General features: G+C 34.2%; 5 protein-coding genes across 6 annotated transcripts in view; 2 read left to right on the forward strand and 3 right to left on the reverse strand.

Annotated features, from left to right (window-relative positions):
* Window positions 1-14: 14 nt before the first annotated feature.
* Window positions 15-1,108, reverse strand: LOC109587444 (uncharacterized). The gene is made up of 3 exons (XM_020003681.1): window positions 760-1,108; window positions 651-719; window positions 15-600 (listed from the first exon to the last, which is right to left on the reverse strand). The coding sequence occupies exons 1-3, from the start codon at window positions 1,082-1,084 to the stop codon at window positions 206-208; spliced, it is 789 nt and encodes a 262-aa protein (XP_019859240.1). The 5' UTR covers window positions 1,085-1,108; the 3' UTR covers window positions 15-205.
* An 842-nt stretch (window positions 1,109-1,950) lies between these two features.
* LOC100635584 (small RNA 2'-O-methyltransferase-like) overlaps window positions 1,951-10,796 on the forward strand; it is a 10,196-nt gene continuing 1,350 nt past the window's right edge. Inside the window, exons 1-6 of the mRNA XM_020003684.1 lie at window positions 1,951-2,128; window positions 2,395-2,455; window positions 2,675-2,857; window positions 2,959-3,107; window positions 3,166-3,227; window positions 3,286-3,557. Coding sequence (XP_019859243.1) covers window positions 1,951-2,128; window positions 2,395-2,455; window positions 2,675-2,857; window positions 2,959-3,107; window positions 3,166-3,227; window positions 3,286-3,557 — 905 coding nt within the window. The remainder of the gene's footprint in view (window positions 2,129-2,394; window positions 2,456-2,674; window positions 2,858-2,958; window positions 3,108-3,165; window positions 3,228-3,285; window positions 3,558-10,796) is intronic.
* Window positions 4,486-5,560, reverse strand: LOC109587446 (uncharacterized). Its single transcript, XM_020003685.1, has 3 exons — window positions 5,046-5,560; window positions 4,927-4,990; window positions 4,486-4,880 (listed from the first exon to the last, which is right to left on the reverse strand). Exons 1-3 carry the CDS (start codon window positions 5,553-5,555, stop codon window positions 4,591-4,593), a joined length of 864 nt encoding a protein of 287 aa, XP_019859244.1. The 5' UTR covers window positions 5,556-5,560; the 3' UTR covers window positions 4,486-4,590.
* Window positions 5,185-8,921, reverse strand: LOC109587445 (uncharacterized). Of its 2 annotated transcripts, XM_020003683.1 has the most exons (4): window positions 8,657-8,921; window positions 8,528-8,590; window positions 8,419-8,478; window positions 5,185-8,370 (listed from the first exon to the last, which is right to left on the reverse strand). In XM_020003683.1, the coding sequence occupies exons 1-4, from the start codon at window positions 8,844-8,846 to the stop codon at window positions 5,564-5,566; spliced, it is 3,120 nt and encodes a 1,039-aa protein (XP_019859242.1). In that variant the 5' UTR covers window positions 8,847-8,921; the 3' UTR covers window positions 5,185-5,563. The 2 variants fall into 2 exon arrangements, with proteins under 2 accessions (XP_019859242.1, XP_019859241.1); XM_020003682.1 differs by having other exon boundaries at window positions 8,528-8,920.
* Window positions 9,438-10,315, forward strand: LOC100635710 (small RNA 2'-O-methyltransferase-like). Its single transcript, XM_020003686.1, has 4 exons — window positions 9,438-9,557; window positions 9,646-9,832; window positions 10,058-10,138; window positions 10,243-10,315. Exons 1-3 carry the CDS (start codon window positions 9,441-9,443, stop codon window positions 10,129-10,131), a joined length of 378 nt encoding a protein of 125 aa, XP_019859245.1. The 5' UTR covers window positions 9,438-9,440; the 3' UTR covers window positions 10,132-10,138; window positions 10,243-10,315.

Genomic DNA, 10,796 nt, shown 5'->3' on the forward strand with positions numbered 1-10,796 from the left:
TATTCTGCATGCTTAGCAGCATAGTGAACAGCTGTTTCATTAATTGCATCAGTTGATGCAGGATCAAAGCCATGCTGTTTGATTAGTGCATCAATTATATTAAGCCATCCATGACTTGCAGCATGGTGTAGCAAGTTTGCTTTATGCTGCTTTTCTGAACTAACTGCCGCCTTCAATGTTTCTGTCTCAGCCTTAAGTAAGGCTATTAATGCATAAAAAAAATTCCAAATTCAAATGCACGACTGATATCATCTGAAGACAAATCTCGAGGATTTTCTTCGCTTTCCTTTCGTTCGTCATCGTCTGATTTAGCTTCAAGAGGATCATCTCTTTGATGATATTTTATGTAGCAAAGCAGTTGCTCATAAAATTGTAAACCTGTTGGTAAACTTTGCACAGAAGCACTACTTAAATTTTGATGAAGCAAAATTGCAGCTGCTACATTAATGTTAAGACGTTCTAAACCCTCTGTCATCTTCCCAATTGTAGTATAAGAAAGGTCTGGTGGTATGGGTACTATTGGAAAGGGAAGGAATTCTAAATCATCATCAGATGACTTCATGGATTCTTCATTATCCAATTTTTCAGTGCTGCTTGATTCTGTATAACAATAATATAAAAGTCACTAATTCATTACAATTTTTACTGACCTGAAATCGAGTGAATGTCTTCATTATATAAACTATTGTCTCGTCCTTTTTCTTTTGATAGTTTTATACCTATTAAATTATAAGGAATGATCATTTGAAAATAATTTACTTTGTAGCTTGTCCGATAGTTTAGTGGCAACATCATGTAGTCCTTCTTTTTTCAGTCCTTTAATTAATAAAGAAAAGTTACTAGGATTGTCTTTAATATTCACCATTACTGAACTAAACATTTTATGACATTTCTGATCCGCAGTAATTCCTGGAGTTAGAACTGCAAAATACACTGCTTCAGGAATTAAGTTTTTTGACAATAGATAACCATTTAGACGATCAATAACAGGAGCATGGCCAACTACACTGTCAACAAGATTGTATAACATCTCTTTCAGTGTAGCATATTCTGCTGATGATGAATCTAATGCTGCAGCTTGCATTGTGCCTTATATGATACTGCTCTTATGCTGTCTTCAGTGATGGACAAATATACCATCTGGCAGTTGATCAGTGCCACGGAGTGTTTATGGCGGTATCAAACAATCTATTATATTTTTGCTGAGAAGAATCTATTAATAGTAGCAAATCTTTGGTCTATTAATAGTATCTGCCGATATTTACTTAATAAGGTATGGGGATCAGAAACATTGGTTGAACTTTAAAGTGTTTTCATGAGCTCACTATTTGATGAATATTATCGAAGTACAATCTACATTGTGTTTATATTGCATACTATGCACAATCTTTGCAAAAAGCTTAAAATTCCTTTATATAAAGAATTTTAACCTTGAAAAGCTAATACAATTGATATGTCATTCACTAACTTTTGCCTTCAAGGCTCAATCTAAATTGGACTTGCATGAACTCGGAATTCATCTTTTAAAAGGGAATTTTCTAGGGAGTCATTCGACCTATTGTTATTAATATTATGGCTCTAGAGTCAGCCATTTCATCCAATATGCACCTTTGACATCATTATACACCACTCCAGAAACAGCACAGCAAAGTTTGATTTTTTTGCTAATAATTTTGTTGATTGGGCCTTTTCACATGTACACTGGCACAAGTAATGCGCATTGATGCGCATTAATTTTCCATAATCTTCCAGTTCATATAAGGAAAATTGATGATCTGGAGGACACCTCTGCTGCTGCTGTCTTATTCAGGCCACCTGTATACCAGCAACGTTATGGAGCCGTACTGGAACTATCTAGAAAAATAGAACCAAAGAAAGTAAATTATAGCATTAATTTTACTAGCAGCATTTATAAATTAAAAATTTTCAAGAAACTTCATCTTCTCAGACATGGGTTGTGCTGAATGCGAGCTTCTCAAATCATTAAAGTTTCACAGACACATTGAATCACTTATCGGTATTGATATAAATGAGTCTTTACTTCAATCAAATCAGAACTCACTCCAACCACTCATCACTGATTATCTACATAGACGCAGTAGACCATTGAAAATACAATTATTTAAAGGTAATGAGAAAGAGCAAAATAGATTAATGGTGATTGGCTTGTTAGATACAAGTGCATAACCTTTATATACAGAATTGTAACCTCCCGCCATTTTATTCATACACGTGTATTTTATCATTCCACGCATTCTTATTGATTAGTGGGAAAAGGCTATAATTATTTATTGTTGTTTTTGTTATTATTATTATTATTATTATTATTATTATTATTATTATTATTATTATTATTATTATTATTATTATTATTATTATTATTATTATTAATAGGCTCTATTGATGAAGCAGACTCTAGAATGATGGACTGTGATCTATTCTCATGCATTGAAGTGTCAGTTAATTAACTATCACATTATGTACACATACATGTAATTATAATGATACATTTATGTATCATAGTCATGCTATAGCAATTTTACTATTATCATTATAAGTTATTATAATCATATGCGTACATGTACATGTAATGGTTATACAGTATGTATTGATACATATACTATAGTGATTTTACTATTATTGTTATTAATTCTATGTCTTCTCTTCCCTTTAGTATTGAGCATTTGTATCCCTCAGTTCTTGAGAGGGTTCCAGCTGCAATATTTCAAAAGCTAAGACCTCAAGCTGTTATCATATCAACACCAAATTCAGACTTTAATGTACTCTTCCCTGAGTTTGTTGGCTTCAGACATTTTGATCACAAATTTGAATGGAGCAGACAAGAGTTTCAAGCATGGTAAGGAAGAGAGAAGAGAGAGAAAGAGAGAGGGGTAGATTGAGAGGATGAAAATACACTGTAGTAGTCTTATTTCAGCTGCTGGTTTTACTGCCTAAAAGGTGTTTCAGTATTTGCTGCCTGTACCATTATGAGGTTGAATTCAGTGGAGTAGGAGACCCACCTGCCAACATGACATATCTAGGACACTGTTCACAAATAGCCATCTTTAGAAGAATAGAGAAAGAGGAGGAGGAGGAGAGAGAAGAAGGTTAGTGTATAAAGAAGTACATTATAGATATCAGTATGACAGTTGCTTCCTTTAGTAGATGAAGAAGATGATAGTAATGAGGAAAAAGAGGAGGAGAGATTAGGGAGCCCATATGAACTGGTAATAAAGAGTCATTATTGTACAGCTGGAATTTATTTCAAATTATTTTTATCGTTAGATCTACGAGTGTGAGTTTCCATATGAACCAGATCCACCCACTCAATCAGAGAGGCTCTCCAACGAGGCAGAGTATTACCTACGAGTACTAGTGAGGAGAGAGAGGAACAGATACCTTGAGATTGGAGGGGAACCGACTATAGAGAATGGCAGTCATGAAAACTCTGGTCTCACAGAGTCCCCAAGACATCGTGACTTCATTAGGATAGAACTCAATGAGTTATTAATGTTTCCAGTAATACAGGAACTGACCAATAGTGTTACTGACATCAGGTAATATGTAGCTTGTACTGTATGGTGGGAAATTGTAGAGGGAATTAAATTTGGCGAATGTGGTGTTTTGATAGCCATTTGCCAAAATAAAATCTACCGCTTTGAGCTATCATGTGCATCCTCAATGGCACTTGGTCACAAATTTGCCAAATTAAAATTTGCCAATCACCAAAATTTAGCAATTCGTCAAATTTAGCTCCCTCCAAATTTCTTTCTATACAGTACCTATTCAGTAATTTAAATGTACATGTACATGTACATATGCAGTAAATTATTAATTAGGTAAGAAATCATTTACACATACATTGCAATTGCAAATGGTACATCAAGCAATACATTGTTAATCATTAACCAACTGCCATTGCTGAAATTAGTTGAGCTTAACCTCCAACACTTGTTGTTGTACCATGGGCTATAGCCTTGAGTATTTTTCAAAAATTGGCCCAATTTTTTAAAACAGCCATAATTTGAAAATTTGAGCTCAGAATCAACTTAAAAGTCTGAGAATAGTACCAAGAGTAGATACATGTGTATTATAGTACTCTTGATAGTACACAGTAAAGGAATGGACTTATTATCTACACAAGTATTAGTTTAATTTATGTACTGGTATGTAGTGAGGCTCTGAGACAACACTCCAGTTTAATGCTATCAGAGGATTCAATGAATGCTATATTTTATGAAGAGAGCAGCAGCGAAGAGGAGGAGGAGGAGGAGGAGAGAGAGGAAGCACCTCCTAGTGACACTCCAGCTGCTGTCATTGAAGAAGAAGAATCATGGGATTAGAACATAATATTATATTACCACAATGTATATGTATTTTTATTGTAAACTGTTATAATGTATGAAGATGTTTACCTCCGGTATGTGTCTTTGTAATATTATTGCCCTACCTCCAGGATGAATAGTAATTAGTAAATTTAATAAATTAAAAGTTATTAAATCGAAAGTCATGAAATCAACTACACAAAATGTTTAATTTTAGCAAAAAATAATATTGAAAACAAAAGCAATATTATAAATTGCTGATAAACTAATAATAACCAGCAGATAATGTTTTACTTGTAATACTTTTAGCAACTTCTTTTTGTCCCATCTTGTTCAATGCCTCAACTAGTGTCTTCCATGATTTAGCTTCTCTTTTCAGCCAAGTATGCATGCATTTCTCAAAACGTTCTAAAAAAGTTCTACATCGTTCATCTACGTCAATGTCATCAAGTGTAGCATCATCAAGTCCTAGATGATGACCAAGTTCTTTCCAGTCACGATCAGGAAAATGATTACTTCTTAATGTATCAACAATGTAATCCAAGTTATCAATACCTTTCAATAAATTGATCATCAAAGTACCAATAAGTAATAAACTTACTTAATTCTTTTTGTCTGTTGTCATTACTTGTCTGGGGAGTTCTTGGGCTACAGTACTGTTCTCCCTATATAATACATATAGAGTTAATGAAATAACTATACATTAAAGCACATGTTTACTTTAAATACTTTTCCATAAACAGAGAGATTATCATAGTCAGGTTCATGAGGTAAAAGATTAGAGAGACGTTTCCTTTTTATGGTGAATGTAGGGTATGTAGGGTAAACATAGTCGTCCTTCTTTCTACCTCTCATGTTCTTTACACAATATGCTGTTGTTTCTCTTGGTTTTTCAATTGGGTACTGCTTCAAACAAACTGGATCAATCACAAATTCTTCTACTTTCAGAGTAGGACAATATTCTCTGCAAATATTTAAGATATCTTTGATGATATTTCGTCGCAATGAAATCATTGAATCATATGACTCTTCATCACATGACATTAAGATCAGAACACATCGGTTGTCATTGACAAGTTCCATTGATGTCACAACACCTTTGTTATTACCCCATTTCACCCCGTTCTTCCAATATTTACATTGACATATATTAGGTATAGCTTCATGTTTGAGGGTAAGATGCAATGTAAGAGAATTAAAGAACCTTTGAGGAAACAATTGAGCATCCATTTTACATTCTAGGAACCAGCCAAAGCAAAAGCTTTCCTCATTTGGTGGTCTTGGAAGATGGACAAGAGAAGGAAAAACAGGCAAAAAGTATCCTCTGCATTAATTTCATCTTTCTCCTTCACAAGATTAGTTTGTAGCAAAAAGAGTGGAGATACTATGTGACAGAGGCCCATACTCTCCAAGAAACTAATAATCATAAGAAGATCATAATCAGGAAATAGACTTTTTAGAAAGGGGACAGTAATAATGCCATTTTCAGCAATGTTAGGGTGTTCTTTGAATGTTATAGGTGAAAAAATTATACCATTTATGTTTTTCAGAAGTATCATTTTGTTTACAACAACCCATACTTTGCAATTTTTAGGCAAACTATAAGATTTTCTACCATCAGAATCCAGTTTGAGATCAAATACAAATCTATCCCTATCCTCACAGTTGAGGTAATAAATTAAGCCAGTTGAATGCAGTGAAGATAGTATATTAAGAATCTGTTTGCCATCAAAAGGAAGAAGGAAATAATCTGCATTTTTTATTTGATTTTTAACAATATCCAGTAAGGTTAAAACATCTTTTTTGCTACTTTGCAACAACTTATACATCATATGGCAATATAATGTTAATGACCTTTTGTCATTATCACGAATAGTACTACAAGCATTTTCTAACTTTAGGAAAAATGAACGCAATTTCTCCCCACCAAGCTTACGACAGTCTAAATATCCAATGTCATCTCCATCATTTAGTTCCAACTTTATACAGTTTTTTACAATTTTTTTTTCTGAATCTGTTTTTAAACAGTCAAAATGACTTGCAACTACAATTACTTTGCAATCATCTTTTGCTTTTTGCGTTTCATTCCTAACAACAGCTAGCCATTGCTTAAGGTGTATTAAATAGTCATGATTTGATACATCAACTACAATAATGATAACAGCAGCAGATTCTTGTAGAATATTCTCAATAACAGCAGTATGACTTAAATAGTACTCAGACTGGCCAGCAAAATCATGAAGAATGATATTTCTAAGTTGTTTGTGATCAAGTTTAATGGGAACTATACCAGCAGTAAGCAATTCAACTTCATTAGGACTAATATAACTTAATTCTCTGAGAAAATTAAAAGAGTGATCTGTAGTCTTTTCAATGACTTTACTGAGCGTGCTTTTACCAGCTCCACTGTTTCCCACTATAAGAACATTTACATATGAATCAACAGGATACATTGTTTTGGTCTTTCCGAATGCATCAAAAAACTGGTCAGAATTCCACCAATAGCTGCTCATCATAGCAATAGCCAATGGTGTCATACCTTTTGCATCTTTTTTTAATGGATCAAGGCCAGCAGCAAGAAGGCACTGAACCACTAATACTCCATTGTGGGTATATGCACCTTCTGCAGCATAATGTAACAACGACCTCCCTTTACTATCTATGTTTGTTACATTGACCTGACATTCATTAATCAAAAAGTCAACTGTTTGAAAGTTTTGACAGCGAATTGGTTCAAGCAATCGATTGGTTAGGTCTGTATCTTTTCCCCATTTAGCTACAAGATATTTGACAACTTCAGCATGTTTTCCCTTAATTGCATTATCAAGAGAAGCATTATAACCTGGATTTTTGCCACTTTTCTCACTCAAAAATTTTAATATCTCAACGCTTCCAGCATGCTGAAGTGCAGACTCAGCATTGCAATCACATTCCTCAATGAAATATTTAACTAGTCCAAAATGTCTATTCCCTGCTGCATATTGAAGAGGGGATAAACCTTTCCTAGCTTCATGTACGTTGCAATTGCACTTTGAAACTAAGTACTTAACTATGTCAGTGTGACCATTCTTTGACGCATGGTGAAGAGGCTTCATGCTGTACCGTTTCTTTTTATTAGGATTACACTTGCATTCTACTATCAAATATTTCATAATTTCAAGATGCCCAAATATTGCTGCAACATCAAGAGCTGTATCATCTTCTGATGTTTCGTTAACATTGAATTTGCATTCCTCTATAAAATATTTTAATATGTCAAGATGGCCATGCTCTGCAGCAACAATGCCAAGAGGCTTACCATCGCAACTATCATAACCTAATGATGTCATGTAATACTTAATAATATTAAAGCATCCTCGTTCCATTGCAACAAAAAGGGGAGTTCTGCCTTTTAAATCTTTACAAACAGGATTGCAATGGTGTTTTGTAGTCAATAGTTCAATAACTTCTAATTTTCTACCCAAAACAGCAAAATGAGCAGCTGTACGACCAATCGCATCTGTATACATTGGGTCAAAGCTATGATCATCAATCAGCTTGTTAATTATATCAATCCATCCCCAATATGCAGCCCAGTGCAGCAAGTTTGCCTTGTCATATTCCTCTGAACTAGTTACTGATTTTACATATTCACTATCAGTACAACTAAGTAAAGATGATAATGATAATCGATACCTACCATCCTGAAAATGACCAATCAAGACATCATGATTGGCTTTGCCTGAATTAAAGCTATCCATCCTTCTTTTTGGTTCCTCATTAATCTTAATGGACTTCTTTTTAAGAAATTCCTTAACATAAGAAAAATGTTTACTAAACTGTTGCAAAGCTGATGCACTACTCTTTGTATCACTATCACTTTGCTGAGTGCTCATAGCTTTATCATTAAAGGATCCACCCCTTTCCATCATTTTATCAATCATAGCGTAAGTAAGTGTTGGTGGTGTATGCACGTATGGAAAAGGTATTGGATGTGATACTTTATCCTCAGATGCAGAGGAAATGGCATATGATGACTTCTTGCATTCTTCAGGTTTGTGTGATTCTGTATAATTTCCAAATAAATTGATAATTCAATATACTTTTTAACTACCATAACTAGTGCCAATTTCGTAATCTAAATTTTTTTCACTTTCTCTTGACTTTTGTTCACCTAAAAGGCCAGAATATTTAATTAAATATAAAAATCATTGAGGTCTTACTTTGTAACTTTTCCTCTAGTTTAAAGACAATATCATATAGCTCTACTTTTTTTAATGATTCAACTAATGAATGAAAACAGGCAGGGTTGCTATCAACCTTTGCTAGTACTGGAGTAAGCATACTATTACATCTTTCATAAGGATTCCCAGAATTTCGAGCTGTATTGAATACTCCTCTAGCAATGAGGCCAGATGCATGTAAATGAGTATTAAGCTGAGGAATGACAGAAGCATTGTCAGCTAAATTGTCAACAAGAGCACCAAACATTTCCTTCAGTGTAGCATATTCTGGTGTTGATGGATCTAATGCTGTAGCCATTGCCTCATATGATACCACTCTTATTGTCTTCAGTGATGGACTAGTGGTGGTGTTTACAGTTGACCAGCGTAGAGAGTGTTTACGATAATATATTATATTTCTGCTGAGAAGAATCTATTAATAGTAACAAATCTCCAGTCTATTAATAGTATCTGCCAATATTTACTAAATAAGGTACAAGGAAAGAAAAACATTGAAATGTTTTTGATACTGACGCACAGAGTACAGTTGCTGTTTACATAATTGGATGCAAAGCCATACAAAATCTTACAGCAAGCCTTATAAGGAAGTTACAAAGCTATTTCGTACATGTTGCTCAGGTAGACCATTTCTCCAGCGTAGACTAGCTAAGCTGAGCCTGCCTGGAATGGTCTGGCTAGCAAGACTATCATAAATGTTTTTATTAGCATTATAGAAGGGCTGAATAAATTGCTGGCTTAAAACTTACATGTCCATAATTCCCTCTTAAAGAAATCCAACAAACCTGAGCTTTTCAGTGTCTTTTCCAGTTTGTTTTCACATCACAGGACAAAATTCTACACCAGTCACGTGTTTTCACGTGTATCTAGAATACGGACATATCCTATTGCATGAATGATGGATGATCTGGAGGACATCTCTGCTGCTGCTGCTGTTTTATTCAGGCCACCTGTATACCAGCAACGTTATGGAGCCGTACTGGAACTGTCTAGAAAATTAGAACCAAAGAAAGTAAATATAGCAATCTACTATGAGTTAAAGCAGAGTTATTTTTTAATTATTTGAAAATTTAAGATCCTTCCCATCTTCAATGCTGCAGGTAATAGACATGGGTTGTGCTGAATGCAAGCTTCTCAGATCATTAAAGTTTCACAGACACATTGAATCACTTATCGGTATTGATATAAATGAGTCTTTACTTCAATCAAACCAGAACTCACTCCAACCACTCATCACTGATTATCTACATAGACGCAGTAGACCATTGAAAATACAATTATTTAAAGGTAATGAGAGAGAGCAATATAGATTTATGAAGATTGTTAGATACAAATGCATAACCTTTATTTATATGCAGAGTTGTATCCACCATTTTATCAATATATATTTTCATCATTCCACGCATTCTTATTGATTAGTGGGAAAAGGCTATAATTATGTATTGTTGTTGTTTTTGCTATTATTATTATTATTATTATTATTATTATTATTATTATTATTATTATTAATAGGCTCTATTGATGAAGCAGACTCTAGAATGATGGACTGTGATCTATTCTCATGCATTGAAGTGTCAGTTAATTAATAATCCTGTAGGCATGTACATGTACATGTACATGTAATTGTTATACAGTATGTATTGATCCATTATACTATAGCGATTTTACTATTATTATTATTAATGTCTTCCCTATAGTATTGAGCATTTGTATCCTTCAGTTCTTGAGAGGGTTCCAGCTGCAATATTTCAAAAGCTAAGACCTCAAGTTGTTATCATATCAACACCAAATTCAGACTTTAATGTACTCTTCCCTGAGCTTGTTGGCTTCAGACATTTTGATCACAAATTTGAATGGAGCAGACAAGAGTTTCAAGCATGGTAAGGAAGAGAGAGAAAGAAAAGATTGGGGAGAGAAAGAAGAGGGAGAAAGAGAAAGAGAGAAGGTTTGATTGAGAGGGTAGAAGGAAGATGTAGATGTATATGTACACGTACTGTAGTAGTCTTATTTCAGCTGCTGGTTTTACCGCCTAAAAGGTGTTTCAGTATTTGCTGCTTGTACCATTATGAGGTTGAATTCAGTGGAGTAGGAGACCCACCTGCCAACATGACATATCTAGGACACTGTTCACAAATAGCCATCTTTAGAAGAATAGAGAAAGAGGAGGAGGAGGAGAGAGAAGAAGGTTAGTGTATTAAGAAGTACATTATAGATATCAGTATGACAGTTGCTTCCTTTTAGTAGATGAAGA

This window comes from Amphimedon queenslandica, unplaced genomic scaffold (assembly GCF_000090795.2).
Source record: "Amphimedon queenslandica unplaced genomic scaffold, v1.1 AMPQUscaffold_12566, whole genome shotgun sequence".
Lineage (NCBI taxonomy): Eukaryota > Metazoa > Porifera > Demospongiae > Haplosclerida > Niphatidae > Amphimedon > Amphimedon queenslandica.